Source organism: Misgurnus anguillicaudatus, chromosome 15, assembly GCF_027580225.2.
Source record: "Misgurnus anguillicaudatus chromosome 15, ASM2758022v2, whole genome shotgun sequence".
NCBI lineage: Eukaryota > Metazoa > Chordata > Actinopteri > Cypriniformes > Cobitidae > Misgurnus > Misgurnus anguillicaudatus.
This window is the reverse complement of record NC_073351.2, coordinates 12,641,058-12,658,354: the sequence shown is the minus strand read 5'-3', so window position 1 is coordinate 12,658,354 and position 17,297 is coordinate 12,641,058. Positions and strand designations below refer to the sequence as shown.

The 17,297-nt window shown below is 39.0% G+C and overlaps 1 protein-coding gene across 6 annotated transcripts in view; it reads left to right on the top strand.

Moving 5' to 3' along the window:
• Positions 1-17,006, top strand: part of kirrel3b (kirre like nephrin family adhesion molecule 3b) — a 214,101-nt gene extending 197,095 nt beyond the window's left edge. Inside the window, exons 10-16 of one of the 6 annotated variants that reach the window (XM_055174430.2) lie at positions 2,035-2,135; positions 2,970-3,180; positions 6,117-6,224; positions 8,302-8,382; positions 10,502-10,611; positions 11,230-11,316; positions 14,876-17,006. In XM_055174430.2, coding sequence (XP_055030405.2) covers positions 2,035-2,135; positions 2,970-3,180; positions 6,117-6,224; positions 8,302-8,382; positions 10,502-10,611; positions 11,230-11,316; positions 14,876-15,346 — 1,169 coding nt within the window. In that variant the 3' untranslated portion in view covers positions 15,347-17,006. Of the gene's footprint in view, positions 1-2,034; positions 2,136-2,969; positions 3,181-6,116; positions 6,225-8,298; positions 8,383-10,501; positions 10,612-11,229; positions 11,317-14,875 lie in introns of all 6 variants that reach the window. The other 5 variants (XM_055174432.2, XM_055174429.2, XM_055174431.2 and 2 more) reach the window with 5 other exon arrangements.
• The last annotated feature ends 291 nt before the right edge of the window (positions 17,007-17,297 follow it).

Here is a 17,297-nt window from a genome sequence, read left to right as displayed (position 1 = left end):
AGCGCCCATAGCATGCTTGCATTTGCTATTCCGTCTAATGAAGGTGTGAATTGTAGCATTTCTCTCCACCGACATGATATTCCCTCACAACACATCTCCATCTGCCTGATCCTCATCAAAATGCAAATTTATTCTAATAGGAGGCAGTTAATAAACGCAATTACGAATCAGCCGAGAGACGTCGTCGCATATGATTGGCAGATTCTTGATTGGTCGATTGGTTTTAATTTGCGTGTACGTGTGGCTTTTGGCAGGGTCGGGGTTGGTAACCCATTATACAGGACGTTGCTCAGAAGCAATCCTTTACTTCACTTCACTGCTTGTTTGGAGCAATTTTGGAAACTTGGTGAGCCGTTGACGGAGTTCAAAGTTCAAGGCCTCTCGGTTGAAATTGAACGTCGTTATCTCTTCAAAATAACATTTTTTCTGCCATTGGCACTGTTCTGATTGCTGTCCATAGAAAGCTACATGCAGTTGGCACGTCGACTGTTATCTCCCCAGGAGACACCGGCCTGCCATAAATCAGTTCTTTTCAAGATTGGAAATGAAGAACGGACCCTCACTCTCTCACCCTTAACACTCTTAAATAGACCAGCCCACAGGAGACTTTTTTAACAGTCTGCCCATTCAAACCAAACACAATGTCGCTCTTTTCCTTTAATGCCACATTTCTATCATGGCCTGGTAAGATCTCACAGCTAAACTCTTGATTGGCAGTTATAAGGTGTGTCACCCTACAAATGAGATTGGAAGTTTTGTACCACTCTCAGTGGTATTGGCCAACTGAATGTATTGGTCTTATATTTATAATATGCTATATATAAACCACTGTGCCACTTTGGCTTATGCAAAAAGCTCCCCATTAGGTGCGGTCCAGTTTAACAGTGTTACTAGAGCTACAGTAGCACAGCGCTACACAATGCATATATAAACCAAACTAACCCTAACAATTTTGCAAGCAAGCTGTCCAAACACAGCCTGGGGGTCTACCAAACATATTGTAATCACAATGCAAGGTTATTTTGGCTAAAAGTGGGTTACTGTACTCTTAGAAGGACCAGTTAACCTAGATGGTAAAATTATGGCTCTTGCTTGCTGGGAATTGTCATTTGTTCTGGGTCCTCTGGTTTACACTTTTCTTGTGCAAGTAAAGGGCTCGTTATAGTTGTGCGTAGGTCCTACGGCGTAGGTTCCGCGTCGGTTTTCATTTATACTTTTGCGTCGACGTGCAAACACACGCGCAAACCGCTGGTAGGCAGTATCCACGCGTGTAACCACAGTAACAGCGCGACCGTCAGAGAAGAAGAAGCATGGCACGTTTACCCACAAACGAAGAAGAAACAGCAACTTGTTGTGTTTGATTTGAGAAGACCAGCAGTGATGGAATTAAATAAACAGCGACTTTTGTTGCAGTTTGAGTTAAATCACTCCTCAACTTGGCCAATCTTTGTTTTCACCGCCACAAACGGAAATACCTATGACACAGTTTTTTTTTACCTGATCGAACAAGAACAAGAGGTTCTGGTGGACCAATCGCAGCGCATGCGGTCCGCATAGAACTGATGCGCTGTTAAAAATTTTGCGAGGTACACGTTAGGCTATGCAGAGCTACGAATAACCTACGCCGTAGCTACGCCGTAGAACTTACGCACGACTATAAATCAGGCTTAAGTATTTAAGTTATACGTATTTGTATCCCTGACATCTGAACACTTACTGAATAGGTGCAAGAAATCCATGACATTCATATTACTTCACTTCCCTGTGTCTTATTGTTGAGGAATCTATTTAGAAACAGAAAAGAGATTAGATGAAACACTGTTGCTTTAAAATACTGTCAAACATCCAACAAAGAAATTAATATCTTTATTTATGTTACTGTCGATTAAAATATAGGCTAATAGATTTATTTTAACAAATATATGTGGTTTCCACTCAAGTGCCCAGTCATTAACAGCTTGATGAGATTCCTATTACTCTTTCGAAGACTGTGAGTATGTGATGAGTGACTATGTGCTCTCTTTCTCTCATCAGGACCTCCAACCATCTCAAGTACACAGACTCATCAGGCTCCTCACGGGGAAAAGGGACAAATCAAATGTTTTATCCGCAGCACGCCACCCCCGGACCGCATTGTGAGTTATTCAACTCTCTCTTTGACTCAGCTCAGACAGGATTGCAGCTGTTGTGTGGGAGGTTGCTGTTGTCACATGGCTTATGCGACTCCATTAGACTCAGTAAACACAGTCCAATAATGCATAACGCTCGTGAGTTACGATCTGTTTAATAAATGAAATTGCATCTCGAATCATTTGTTTCCTCTCGATGAGCGAACGAGTATTAGACATGGCAGGCTTACACCCTTAATTTCTCATTTAATGCATGCTTATGCCCTGTTACCGCAGATCCAATTAGGATTTACCACTCTTAGATAAACTGTCTCCTCTCCAGGCCAATTTCTCATTCATTACTCACTCTTGTGTGTGAACGTGTGTTTGTGGATGTGTGCATGGAAATGCATAGGTAATCTTTGTTCACTGTTTACTCTTGTGGCTTTACTTTTATTGCAATGCTATTTCTAAATGTCAGTTGAACGGGAAAGGCCGCTGCTGTGGTCCGGAACAACCAGTAATAACTTTGTAAATGTAATAATGCACTTAAAGCAGGCGAAAGCAAACTGGGGTTTCAACTCCCTGCTGAAAAGGCCGGCTTACAAATGAATTTTAATGCTAGTTTAGGTTGGCTAGTGCGAGCTTTGTACAAGTCCTGTGGACTATGCTTACTTTGCTCGTTTGTCTTTTATAAAGATTGAACGCTGTAGACTGTATGAAAAATATATATTAGCATATGGGTTTAGAACGACATGAGGATTAGTAAATAATGACTTTTTGAATTTTGTAGAACCCTGGTTCCAAGCACCCCATTATCCAGCAGTCCTGGTTTCTTGATCAAGTTTTTTTTTTCATTAGGCCTGGTCATGGAAGGAAACAGTCCTGGAGTCTGGGACATCAGGTCGCTACACTGTGGAGACGGTTAGCACAGAAGATGGAGTGATGTCCACCCTTACCATGAGCAACATCGTTCCCGCTGACTTCCAGACCATCTACAACTGCACAGCCTGGAACAGCTTCGGATCCGATACAGAGATCATTCGACTCAAGGAACAAGGTGGGATTCAAGGTCCGCCAGGTTTCACCTTCTCTTCTTTAAAAAAATGTCTGTGGCAGAGCCGTTTTATCTGGTCTGTGTGGTGGTACCTGATTTCCACCTCTGATTTGTTGTCTAATTTAAAAGCAGTTGTTAAATGGCCAATATTATGTCAATTTTTACAAAATGTAATATAAGGGCCTGTTTACACGAGAACGCTCGAGGGTGAAAACGTAAACATATTTTGTCGTATGTGCCTTTCTTTACACGGCGACGGCGTTTTGGGGGCTAAAAATGCAAAGACGTGAAACCACCCTCCAGAGTGGAAATCTTAAAAACGTTCTACCATCACATTCTCGTCTAAAGAGTAAAAACGCAAAAGTCTGCTCGTGGGGGCTCTCGTCGCATACGCGTTTATGTCACAGGCATGAGCTAGTTCAGGAAAATAACAACAAACATCTCTGATTATTTCCATACGTCGGACCTTCAAGTTGCCATAGCAGCTCTGATAAATATACAAGTCTTTCCAGCAGTTGTACGAAATATTCACAGCTAGTATTACTGATCAGAGAAGGCGCATTAATTACCTCAGTGAAACTTTTGATGCGCCAATTCGTCAAGGCAAACCAGACGGCTTTGGACGAGACCTGGGAGAACCAGGAAGAAGGTTGTACACAGGCACACGGACTTGTTGTTGTGTGTCAGTGCTTCACATTGCCACCTTTCCGTCTGGAGTGCATACTACATTGAATATCACACACTTTTGCATCACCATATGCACGCAGATTTCCCTTTCAAAACGCTCTTATAAACGCGGAAAAAAAAGTGATAACGCAACGGCAATTTTACGTTTTCTCTTCAGATCGTTTCAGTGTAAACGTAGCATAAGTCTCAGGTGTGACTAGTAGAATGTTTCTATGAAGTTTCAGCTCAAAATACCCCACATATCATTTGTTATAGCATGTCCAAAATGCTATAAAATGCTAAAAAGTGTTGTTTTTATGTGTGTACCTTTAAAGGCGCTCTAAGCGAATCTGTGCAACATCACTTTTTGTTGATGTTTGAACTGTTTTCAAACAAACGGAGCATAGCTAACTCCTCCCCCTCATGAACGCGCCCAACCCCCACCCCCAAATCCTTCTTGTCGTTTATTGGCTGGAACACTTTGTTTGGCCCTTTGTTTTTATTGCAGTTTGTGGAGCCTGGGCTGTCTACAGAGATTGCGTTTTTTACAGTTTGATCAGCGGACAAGCAGATAGTGAGGAGATGTTTGCTGTATGTAGCAAAAAATTTTTATGGTCTAAAACACGTGAGTTCACTTAGAGCACCTTTAAATGCAAATGCGCTACAGCTCCTCACTCCCTTATCAACAGACAGTGAGAGTTTTTTGCTTAAAAATAGATGTGATTCCTGTTAATACAGTTTGGGACAATAGTATCTTTATCCACATTAGTGCTACATCGTGCTAATAAACACATTTAGAAAAGAATTTAGGTAAAGTTAACCAGTCTGTCAGTGGCTGTGGGAGAGGCTTTGTTAGTGTGACATCACAATAACAACAGAATCTAAACAGCATGTCTAATGAAACTGATATGGTTTACTAGGGATTAAAAAAAGGAATGGGTGGATTATTTTTTTTTTTCATTTTAGGGTGGTTGTGGTCACACACTGACAACACACATTCATGTCGAAACACCTTGTAAAAGTGGATTTTGCATAATAGGGGCCCTTTAAAACCAAAAGTAATGTGAAGGATTAAGACGGAAGCTAATAATAATAATAAGTCACAACAGATCTGTTGATAAAACGTTTTGTAATTATATTTTCAATGTGTCTCCTACTGTATGTGGCATCACAGTGATGTCATATGCTGTGTGGGTTGTGTAGCTTGCTACATGGTTTCTCATTTAAGCATTTTAATCTGGTTAGCAAGTCACACAAGCAAGTTTCTTTACTCCAGTATTTTTTGTTCAGCTTTAGCTAAATGGTTATTTCAAGGCAACACCAATTATAATTGCATAACATTTTAACTGCAAGCTTAATAAATCGTATGAATTTATTAACAACACTTAGCACTATTTGTTAGCAAGCTTAACACAGCGATTAAGTTTCTCTCTTGTGCATTTCATAAAACATATCTTCCGAGCACGTCTCTTTTATTGTTGCTTCATGCATTAGATTTTATTCCTGTATACAAGATGTGTCCTCAGCATTGCTGTTTTTTTAATACAGTAATGGAAATATTAATGGAAAAATATTGTGTGGCAATGCATGAGTCGTAATATTTACTTTATAATAATAAAATTGGTCAAGGTTAAATTATTGTGACTCAGCCTCACATTACCAAAATATGTGCTCAATCTTATGCTTTGATCACAAACAAGTGCACAAATATAGTAGTTAAGTTGCCACGAATTAACCAAAGTCGCAGCTTCTTAAAGCATCATGGGACTGTCACAATTCACTGTCGCACTACACCCACATTGCATGTAAAGGTGAGTGATAATAACTTTGAAGACGGGTAAAGCATGTCATGAACTAAACGCGAGTAATAATTATAGAATATCAGCAATTTTTCATGTAAAATTATCTGTGCTTTTAATGCAAGGTGATAAAGGTGTTAATTGTCTGTTCTGGTCCCACACAAGTCACACATTTGAGGTGCGATTGTTTATTTGTCACCACATTTGATATTCTTATTTGAAGCACATTTGTGGTGACAGGAAATGTCATAAAATGTCATAAAACCAGCCTAAGCTGGTTTGCTGGTCTTTGCTGGTTTTAATTAGACAGGCTTCTGTTGGACTGGAAGATCATATGGACCAGTTTGAACCAGCTAAGACCAGCTTAGGCTGGTTAAATCTTTTCCCTCAGCTTTAATATTCTTTGATATAAGCGTTTACCTGTTGGATCCTCCAGCCGTGTTCATGCTGTGTTATTGTAGAAGGCTTTGTTTTGTTTTCCAACAGACTCCCTCCCGGTTGCTGTGATCATCGGCGTGGCAGTCGGAGCTTTCGTCGCTTTCATCGTCCTCATGGGAACCATCGGAGCGTTTTGCTGCACGCGCTCACAGAGAAGTATGCACCTCCCAGCCAATTGTGTCTTGCATGTCCATCTCTGAAACACACTAAGTGCTCCTCAGTCAGAGTCAGAGAAGGATGTTAGCCTGCTCATGTCACTTCACAGAAACCTGTATCTTCTGCATCTGCCTTTCTGTAGACTCTGAGATGAATTTACTAAACATTTGTGTTACTTTTTACGTTAAAATACAGCCTTTTATTCATTAGCCACTACCCAGATGTTAAATATGCTGAAATTTTTTTTAATTAACACTTCGTAGTAAGTGTAGTGCTAACGCATTGCCTTTCATTTAAATTTTTGTTAAAAAAGCAACTGAGGAGTTCAGATGCAAAACTCCAAGTGCGTCTAACATGTTTTCTTGAAAAAAAATGTTTTATAAGGCTCTTATGTTTAGGTTCAGTGATGTAATTGAAATGCCTTATTTTTCACAAATGTTAATTTCATGATTATTTAACAAATTTGACTGTCTTTCTCTGCAAAACCCTCTAAGTGTAAAACACTTTTTGGGACAAGACATAGTTCAACATAAGCAACAGTTGCAAAATCAGTAAAGATGTATAAAAAAAAAAAATCCAAATAATGAAAGTCAGAATAGAAAAATAGAGAATCTAAACCACGCAACATTCAGGTTGTATTCAGGTCTCCCCAATGGACACAAATTTAAGTGTAATATACGGTTGTTTTGCACACTAGCATTCATCCAATTAATCTTTCATGCACTCGGAGGACTTTGCTGAAAAACAGATGTGGCATTTAACAGATTCTGCCATCAAAGTATTTCTGAATGTCCTGAAGCCGGGATTAAGCAGATTTGAAGCTAAAGGATTTGATGAACGAGAGCATTCAGTCAATGGGGTGGTTTCCCAGACAGAGATTATCTTAAGCCAAGAATAGTTTAATTCGAAAATTCAATTCAATTTTATTTATATAGCGCTTTTTATAATTGGTAATTGTTTCAAAGCAGCTTTACATAAATAAAAGCAGGGAAAAACAAAAAGAAAAATCGACAGATAGCATAATACAGATAGCATAAGCAGCAGAATTTGCTGCGGCTATGAATCAACATTATAAGCGAGCGTATTACTAATGTAACGTATAGAAGAGGGTGCTAAGTTAAGCCAATGAAGGCTGACTCCCCGGGTTGAAAACCCCCCTAGGAGAAAAGAAAATACTTTTTTAGCCGGGAGAAAAAAATGTCCTAGGAGGGAAAAACCCTTGGGATATATATACTGTATATGTAAATGAGTAAGAAGATTAAACGGGTTCTGCCGGTGGTCGTTGGTCAGGCATCAGCTGGGCGTCACGTTGAAGGACGGCTAGTAAATCAGCGATGTTCCGACCTTCACATTTACCGGAAATGGGTCTGTATAACTAATATAACTAGTTTTAACAAACATGCATTACTAAAAACATTACTTGTGTGCATTTTGAGGCAAAACAAAGGGCACTGATGTATTTTAAGATATGTCAGTAGAAATTGTTTTCAGTTGGGACAGCTCTTAAATTTATTTTAGGACTAGTCTAATCCCTGTCTTGGAAACCGCCCCAATATCATCCAATTTTTATCAGAGGTGGTGCTTAGCGGCTTTTGCATCGAAGCTCCTCAATTTATGTTTTGCTATACCATCCATGGAAAGCAATTCATGTAATGGACATTAAAGCAATGCTAATTAAAATAAAAAGTTTTTGATAACTTTAATCATGGCAGTGTTTCAAAACCTTTGAATTATAGTGTAGCCGAGCACGTATTTGCCATATAAGAAAGTTGAATCAGGTGTGTAATGTAGTGATGTTGCTGGTATAAATTGCTCAGCACATATTTTGTGGGCATGTTTGTGCTTTTACCTAATTTGCATAATAACTCTAGCAAACCAGTCACTGAATTAGCAGAAAAAAATCAGTAGGTGTGATTCATCCTTAGTAAATTATCTGCTTGTTTTCTGTTCACCGCGGTCATCCTGTCATGATTAGCAAAGAAAGCAGCGCATCCTTGTACAATGTCAGGTTAGCGTCAGAAAGGTACATTTGTGGCATTCATAGCGTTGAGCATGTTGTTGTTGTATGCCACAGAAGACGCTCACCTGGTTATGCCTACACTGCCCACCTCCATCTGTGCTCAGCAGAGAGAACTTGCAAGCAAACTTAAGACAGAAAGTAAGACCTATTACATGACCGTCACAAATTTTCAATAAACATTGTTCTTCAGTGCGTCAAGATACGCTGTTTGATATTCCTGTATGTCTGCTTTCTTTAGGGTTTTTCTAATCTTTGGTCTGTGGTGCCTTCAAGTCCTCATGGAAAGTTTCTATTTATGAGTTTGGAAGTAGAAATTCCGATAGTGTGTTTTTTCACAATATACACTCACCTAAAGGATTATTAAGAACACCTGTTCAATTTCTCATTAATGCAATGGTGTTATGGTGTGGGGGATGTTTTCTTGTCACACTTTAGGCCCCTTAGTGCCAATTGGACATCATTTAAATGCCACAGCCTACCTGAGCATTGTTTCTGACCATGTCCATCCCTTTCTGACCACCACTTCCAGCAGGATAATGCACCATGTCACAAAGCTCGAATCATTTCAAATTGGTTTCTTGAACATGGCAATGAGTTCACTGTACTAAAATGGCCCCCACAGTCACCAGATCTCAACCCAATAGAGCATCTTTGGGATGTGGTGGAACGGGATCCCACAAATCTCCATCTATTGCAAGGTACTATCCTATCAATATGGGCCAACATTTCTAAAGAATGCTTTCAGCACCTTGTTAAATCAATGTCACAAAGAATTAAGGCAGTTCTGAAGGCGAAAGGGGGTCAAACACAGTATTAGTATGGTGTTCCTAATAATCCTTTAAGTGAGTGTATGTAATGGCAATTTTTTTGAGGATTTTTATGTTTTTCGCCTTTTTGTAACAGTAGTACAAAAAAATAAAGATCCATGTTACCTGTGCAATTGATGCTTTATATACAGTTGAAAGAAAAAGTATGTGAACCCTTTGGGCTTACTTGGATTTCTTCATAAATTGGTCATAAAATGTGTTCTGATCTTCATCTAAGTCACAACAATAGAGAAACACAGTCTGCTTAAACTAATACCGCACAAACATTACACGTTTTCATGTTTTTATTGAACACAACATGTAAACATTCATAGTGCAGGTTGGAAAAAGTATGTGAACCTTTGGGTTTAATAACTGGTTGACCCTCCTTTGGCAGCAATAACCTCAACCAAACGTTTAGCAACTATAGGAAACGTTTGGTTGAGGTTATTGCTGCCAAAGGAGGGTCAACCAGTTATTAAACCCAAAGGTTCACATACTTTTTCCACCCTGCACTATGAATGTTTACATGTTGTGTTCAATAATAACATGAATATAATGTTTGTGCGGTATTAGTTTAAGCAGACTGTGTTTCTCTATTGTTGTGACCAATGATGTTGTGTGACCAGTGTGATTTTATGACCAATTTATGAAGAAATCCAGATAAGCCCAAAGGGTTCACATATTTTTTCTTTCAATTGCATGTGACCCAATCTGTGAAAACCTTATTTTCAAAAAAAAAATTGTCCTACATAATTTAAAGAACACTCTGTGAAGATAACCTTGATATCTTTAATATTGAATGAATATGACCATGGCAAATATAATATTGAAATGAATTTAATATCAGTGATTAAAATCAAAAATTGATTATCACAATCTCATCATTAGATTATGAGACATTATCCTAGATGTCACAGACAGGGTCATGTATTTCATTAAAAAATATTGTGGGAGATTTTGTCATCAAAGTGGCCTAACCCTACTGAAAAAAAACAGCTAAAACCAGCATAAGCATTTATCTGGTCTCCCAGCTTGGTTTTGCTGGTGTAGCAAGCTGGTTTAGCTGTGTTTTGGTCACTTTTTAAGCTGGAAAGACCAGTTGACCAACCAGCTTGACCATCTATGCAAGGCTGGGGGTCCATCTTAAACCAGCTAAAACCAGCTAACAGCTTATGCTGGTTCTAGCTATTTTTTCAGTGGGGAAAACTAAATTTACAGTCATTTTTTTAGTTGAACTCAAGTTGGTACTGCAAGTAAATACGACCTTGTGGTAGCGTTCCTGTGCGCTGATCTCATAAATGCAATCATTCCGACATGACTTGAAGGCAGCATTACGTTTTAGGACTTCTTGTTAAGGCAATGTGAAGTGGCATGGTATAGATTCCATTCTTTGTAATATTTCACATCAGTACATTCCACAACCGAAGTAACATACGCTTTTCTCTTAGACCTCAAAGGCGTTGTCTCAGCCAAGAATGACATACGTGTGGAAATCGTGCACAAGGATCACAATGCGGCCCGAGAAAACGAGGAACAGTCCAGCATGAAACAGCTCATGGTAAGTACGGAGAGAACATTATAAACACTCCTTCACATTATCCCATCAGCGCCCCCAAATCAACAAGCTAGCTCATTATGCTAGTCCCTGTCACATCCGTAGCTAATGAATGCTAATCATCCCCACCCTAACACTAATAGCGCCCCTTTCCCTCGCCACCGCTAACTAACGTCAAACCCATGAATAATGCAGTATAAGCGCAAGCGCCCTGCTGGCCCGAAGGCCTATATTTAGCGCTCGGCCTGAAATTCCTGGGAGGACATGGGATAGCTGGATGTGGAAGTGTACATTTTCCCCTGCAGGGCGCAGTGAACCTTTGTCAAAACATGCAGTCGACGTATTTGGATATTTTACTCACTGCCACGCATGCCTTAGAGGCCCAGAATCAATTATGCCTATGTTTTAGGATGTAAAACATAACTCAAGACAAGGAAGTTGGGCACAAATATAAATAGGGTTGCCTTGCAAATTTTTGCTAATGACATGAAAAATATTCATTGAAAATTGCCCCAGTTAAAGTCAATTCGGTGGAATATCATTAAGCTGTTTTGGAGTAAAGCTGCAAAGGGAGATTGGGAAGAGAGAGAGAGTAATCCAAAGCTGTGTTGTTTTGAACAGATTGAGCGGGGAGAGTTTCAGCAGGAGTCAGTCCTGAAACAACTGGAGGTCCTTCAGGAAGAGGAGAAGGAGTATCAGCACATCAAGGTATTGTGGACCTCCATAAAAGTTACAGAAAGTGATGTAAGATCATCAAATATTTGATACGGTATATCTGAAACCTTCATTATACTACTTTATTACACGGCTCTCTGAAATGCTAGATCTTGATTGGCCAGTCGCAACGTCCCAAGGTTAGTTCATTTCAGATAACTACCACTCAAAACTAATAACACACTGTAACCTGGGTGCTGCTAATCATTTTGACAGGAGTTTAATATTACACAAAAATAAAAATAATTTTAACATAACATAATCAGCATTATATTTACAAATGATTAAAAGAAATAGTGTGTTTGTGACATTTGCACGAAAGTAAACGTGTTTTCCTCAGGGAAGGTCTGTATTTGTTAAAAATGGGTAAATAAAATATTTCAAATCAATATTTAATGCGCCTTACATTACTTAAAAGGTAAATAGCAGTGTAATAAGCGGGATAATGTACAGGCAGTTGTTTGTTATTGTGAAAAGAGCCCCGACAGTCTGATCAGGACCCGACGTGAAGCGGAGGGCTTATTTCTCCAGCTTTTTATATATTGTGTAAGACCAACATCTAGTGGATAATAGCGGAATTACAGATTACCATAAAAACTCGTCAGGAAAGCGTCATTGGCAGGGATTTTTTTTCTCTTAATGGGGGGAAAGAGTTAATAACATTTGATTAAAAAAACATTTTTTTTTAAATTAATTTATTATAAATTATTTGTAATTAAATGTCAGAAAATAAGGCTATTAAACAACAGCACTACATTGAATAATTTTATATGTTTTGTTGAATTCAAATTTTATGTTTGGAATGTTTTATGTCATACATTTTCTTGGGGGGGCCTCGAAGGGATGCACCCTATACAAGGGGGGGCGCACAGTGAAAAAATTTGAGAACTACTGGTTTAAGGTATACTTTAAGATAGTTCAAATAATGTTTTATTTACAATGATGATCAATCTGCTTACTATGTTGCTATTAAATCAATTAAAAATGAAATTGTTTTCGAAGTGAAATTGTTGTGATAAGAAAGACAGCAGACTGCTTTATAAATGCTTAAGCTTATAGAAAAAGCATTTAATTTTAACATTCAGCTATGAATTACAGTAGCAGAAGCTGTTATGGTTTTATAATGAGGGTTTTTAATTTGTCAGAAAATTGCTTAGAAGATTAATATTAAAATTGTCAGCCAAAACCAATTATTTATTTCAAAACAAAATTCATTAAAATCTTATTGACAGGTATAATTACTCTCTAAACATTTGGACTTATTATCAAATACTGTAAGTGTTCTGATACAAATTTACAAATCAACCAATTTTATTGTGATCACAAACAACTAGTTATCGTAACATATACATAATTTGGTAACACTACATAAGGTTCATTAGTTAACATTAGTTAACTACATTAGTTCACACAAACTAATAATGTACTGCACTTATACAGCATTTATTAATCTTTGTTAATCTTAATTTCAACAATTACTAATACTTTATTAAAATCTTGTTAACATTAGTTAATGTCCTGTGAACTAACATGAACAAACAATTAAAAGCTTTATTAAAAAAGATTAATAAAGACTGTAACAAATGTATTGTTCAAGTTAGTTACTACATTAACTTATGTTAAGTGTTATCATTTTTATGATCCTACCAAATTTGAATTGTTGAAAGAACTAAATTTTATATCCATGCCAACTCAGTTCCTAAAGTCTGTTCTCTATGAGCCAGATTCGCACCCCACATGTAGATAAGTGCATAAAATGAGCGGTGTGAAGATGGACATCCCTGCACAGATACAGAGAACACACAATCCCTGTCGTCTAATAAAACACACCTTTCTCGAGCTGTCATTGAGAAGTCACCTAACAGTGATTATAGTCTCTCCCCTGTGAGATCTGGCTTGCTCAAAATGGCATTCGCGTCCACGCCAGGGCGTCTGTTCTGCTTCTTGGCAACCATGCCTAGATAGCACCCAGACAACCACAGCAGCCATGGCATCAAGTTGTTTCTCTTGATTATTTTTTCTATTCTGAATAGAAATAAAAAAATCTAATTAAAGATGGAAAGTACAGACTAATTGCTATCGCTGTTATATGAGATTGTGTATAAGGAATGGTTGCTTAATAAGCCTTTGGTTGAATAACATTTTGATGTTACTATTATACATGGCATTTTTACTTTGATGCATGAGACAAACTTTTGCTTTCTGAAGGCGTGTTTCTTTTCTTATTCTTAATTATATCAGCATTCATAAAGATTAAACAGGCACATTACAGATACACATGCTGGACAGTACAAAGGTGGCATAAAATTGCTAGAGAATCTTCTGTGTGAATGCAAACATGTCCCCGGGATGGTGACATCGTAACATTGCATGGGATCAGTACCAGAACATGTCATGTGTGAAATAAAGGCAAGAAAGATCATTCATCAGCTTAATCGAAACAGTGCACGCTAGTTTATGATCTAAGCATGCATAGCTGTTTAATATATGTATTTACATTTAAATAGAGCTGCATTACCACTTTTTAACAAAACAACTCCTTCTTCTTCTTCGTTGGACAACTCCCCTCCCGGGGGGTCACGGGATAGTAAAGAGTCCATCGAATGAACACTTAGGGCGCACTCAAATTAGCCAAACAAAACAAAACCATGCCCCAGCACGATTGTCACCCCTCCTTACTCCCCCAGAAGCACCCACTCACACTGTATTTTTATCAATCCGAGCCCAGGCACGCTTTCGTCATTAAGATGTGATTGTTTTGAAAAAAGCAGGAAGGAAAGCGCTCTCTTAACACTGGAACCCATTGTAACGTTAAGTCTGTGTTTTTTATTCGAAAGTTGTTTGGTGCATGATTACAGACAGCCCTCTCACATGTCATCATATTGCTTAGTTGATCTGTCACGTGTGCAGCTCGGACATTTACGTAACCCTGCTGCGCATCAAAAGGTTTTTATGGAGGCAGATGAAGGTAATGGTGGCGCAATTGACGTCTTCACCTTTTGGATCATAAGCCCAAGTGAACCGCGCCCGGTCGCAGTACAGAGCGATCACAGTAGTCAAACGAACCAGGCTTTGGGGGTCAAATGCAGCCCGAGCGCGGTTTGGATAGTGTGAGTACACCCTTATGGATCTTGCCGGAAGTAGTCGGTATATCAGGGTACTTTTCGCACTACTGTTTTTAGAATACTTTGAATTTGGACATACAATTCACCTCGCCTACTGCTTTTCGCCTACTATATAGTATGGAAGTAGGCGGTTTTGGACACAGTCTTGATCTCCAGAAACAGGGTTGGTGTCCACCGTTACAGATTATTAATACATGTTTGGCTGCAAACAGCTGCAAAAGCTCTTTTGATTTGGGGTGGCATTCACATTGAGAGGGACTGAACCAAATGTCTAACTAAAAATAAGTGACTTCAGTTTGGTTTGGACAGATTGCTTAATACCACCCTTCTTCAACTATTTTGCTTTATTAAATGCATAACTATTATTAAATAATAGTGATTAAACCAGTAGTAATTGACATTTCATGTTAATTGCTTTTTCTTCATAGGATCCTACTAATGGATACTACAGTGTCAACACCTTCAAGGAGCATCATGGCACTCCAACCATCAATCTGGCAGGAAACCAGACCACAGAGATTCGCCGAGATCCAGGCACAGCCACCACCGGCAAGCAGCGGGTTCCCACAGGAATGTCCTTTACCAACATCTACTCTACCTTGGGTGCTGGGCCCAACCGCCTGTACGACTACAGCCAGCGGTTCGTGTTGGGCATGGGCAGCAGTTCCATCGAGCTGTGCGAGCGAGAGTTCCAGCGGGGATCGATGAGCGACTCCAGCTCATTCCTGGACACGCAGTGCGACAGCAGCGTGAGCAGTTACAGCAAGCAGGACGGCTACGTGCAGTTTGACAAGGACAGCAAGGCCTCTGCTTCGTCTTCATCCCATTACTCTCAATCTTCATCCCAGAACTCAGACCTCACACGGCCGCTGCAGAAACGCATGCAGACCCATGTCTGACCTGGGCTGCCTGGAGATGGACAGAAGAATATCAGAATATCATGGGTTTGGCCAAAAGGGATTGACACCCTCCGAGACACAAATCAGGAACTAGTTCAAGCACATCTAGCACACCATTTTATTTCCCCCCACTTTTTTGCTTAATATATAATTCATATTTGTCTAAATGTTATTTAACAGCTCTGAGAAGCCTTACCGTATTTTTGAGCCTAGTGACTTTCCCAATGCTCTAAACGTCTAGGCCAAAAACTTCCGTGTGCCACAGTGATGTTACTTGCCAACATAGAAAGTAAAAAGGATGTGAACTCAACCAGTGTCCTTGCTTGGAGTTCCAATGACTTGAATCGGCTCCGAATGAATAAAAACGCATAGCAACAGGGATTGCGAAAAATGCCATAGTTGGAGTCTTTGAAGAGAGCTGATGAAGGCTACAAGCACTCATCTGCACTAGAGGACAATACTCTTGTGCTCCTGTACATTTAAGCACAACTGTCAAAGTTGTACGTACGATTTCTCAATGTCACTTCTTTACCACAGCTAGATAAACAAAAGGAAATCAGAACAAAAGGACAAAAAAATTGACAATGAAGTAACTAACAACAGACAGAACTGGTGGATTCTGGCACTTCTGACAAAGGTTCTTCTGACAAAAATGTGATAATTGTACTTGAATGATCCTAAGCTGTTGGTTTATGATTCAAAGATAAGATATATTTGTGTTCTGTGATAATCTTTCCTTCTTTATTTCTTCCTGAACATTCTTGATGTTCAACATCTTAACCTTATAGTTTGAATTCATTACCTGCTGGATTCGAATTGGGGTTATGGAAGCTTTTATCTGCTTAATTTTTGCCTTGAGTGCACTGAGACTTTTCCCACTTTTTTAAAGCTAAAGTGTGTAATTCAGGGATCTCCAACCCTGCTCCAACACACCTGCCTGTAATTTCCAAGTAACCCTGAAGAACTTGATTAGTTGGTTCAGTTGTGTTTGATTGGTTATGGAGATCCCTGGTGTATTTTGTTTTGCACCACTAGAGTCATTCATTGGATCAAAAGCTCAGGCCATTGATTGAGCCAGTTGTGCTGTGTCAGGATGGTTTGGATGTAATGTGTACAGCAATATGTTGATAGCACCACAGAGACACAGTCAAGTTGCAAATGGCTTATGTTGGTCTTTGGATATTAAGAAAATGTTTTTACATTACACACTTAAGCTTTAAATGCTATTATTTCTGACAGAATTTGGTTTGGTGTGCATAATGCACTGGGGAACAACTAATGGGAGCGCGATGATGTTCGCATTTAAACAAAGAAACACTATGTCCCGTCTATGTGAAGTCAAATTATACTGCTTCAAAATCAGCCTTTCAATACATAAAATGCCATTTAAACTTGTGCTAGATATATTTTCGAATTGCTTCTGTCTTGCAAGACACAAATTTAGTTAATGAAGATCTGATTAGATGATCTGTGTACTGTTCATGTGGTTGACATTGGACTGCACTGCGTTGTGTTCTCTCACTGTTATAAGTGAGCAGTTTGTGTACATTTTTGAATGGGGAAGGGGCATTCATGTTTAATGTAAATGGATGTTGTTTTTTCTGTTTCTGTTGTTCCTTTTTTATAATATTTTAGTCTAAAGAACTGAATTTGCAATCTACGACACTACTGATGACTCATGCACTTCTACACTTGTTAAGTAAAATCGCTCTTACTTCCAAATCAGTGTAATGAAATCAAGCTAGCATTGCATTCTATTTGGGATGTGCAGACATGAACGCGCCCAAACCCAACCCCCAAATCCTTCTTGGCGTTTATTGGTTAGAACACTTTGTTATGGTTTCTGGTGTAGGTTTGGCCAGTTTGTTATTATTGCAGTTTGTGGAGGCTGGGGTGTCTACAGAGATCGCGTTTTTTTACAGTTTGATCAGCGGACAGAAAGCAAGCAGAT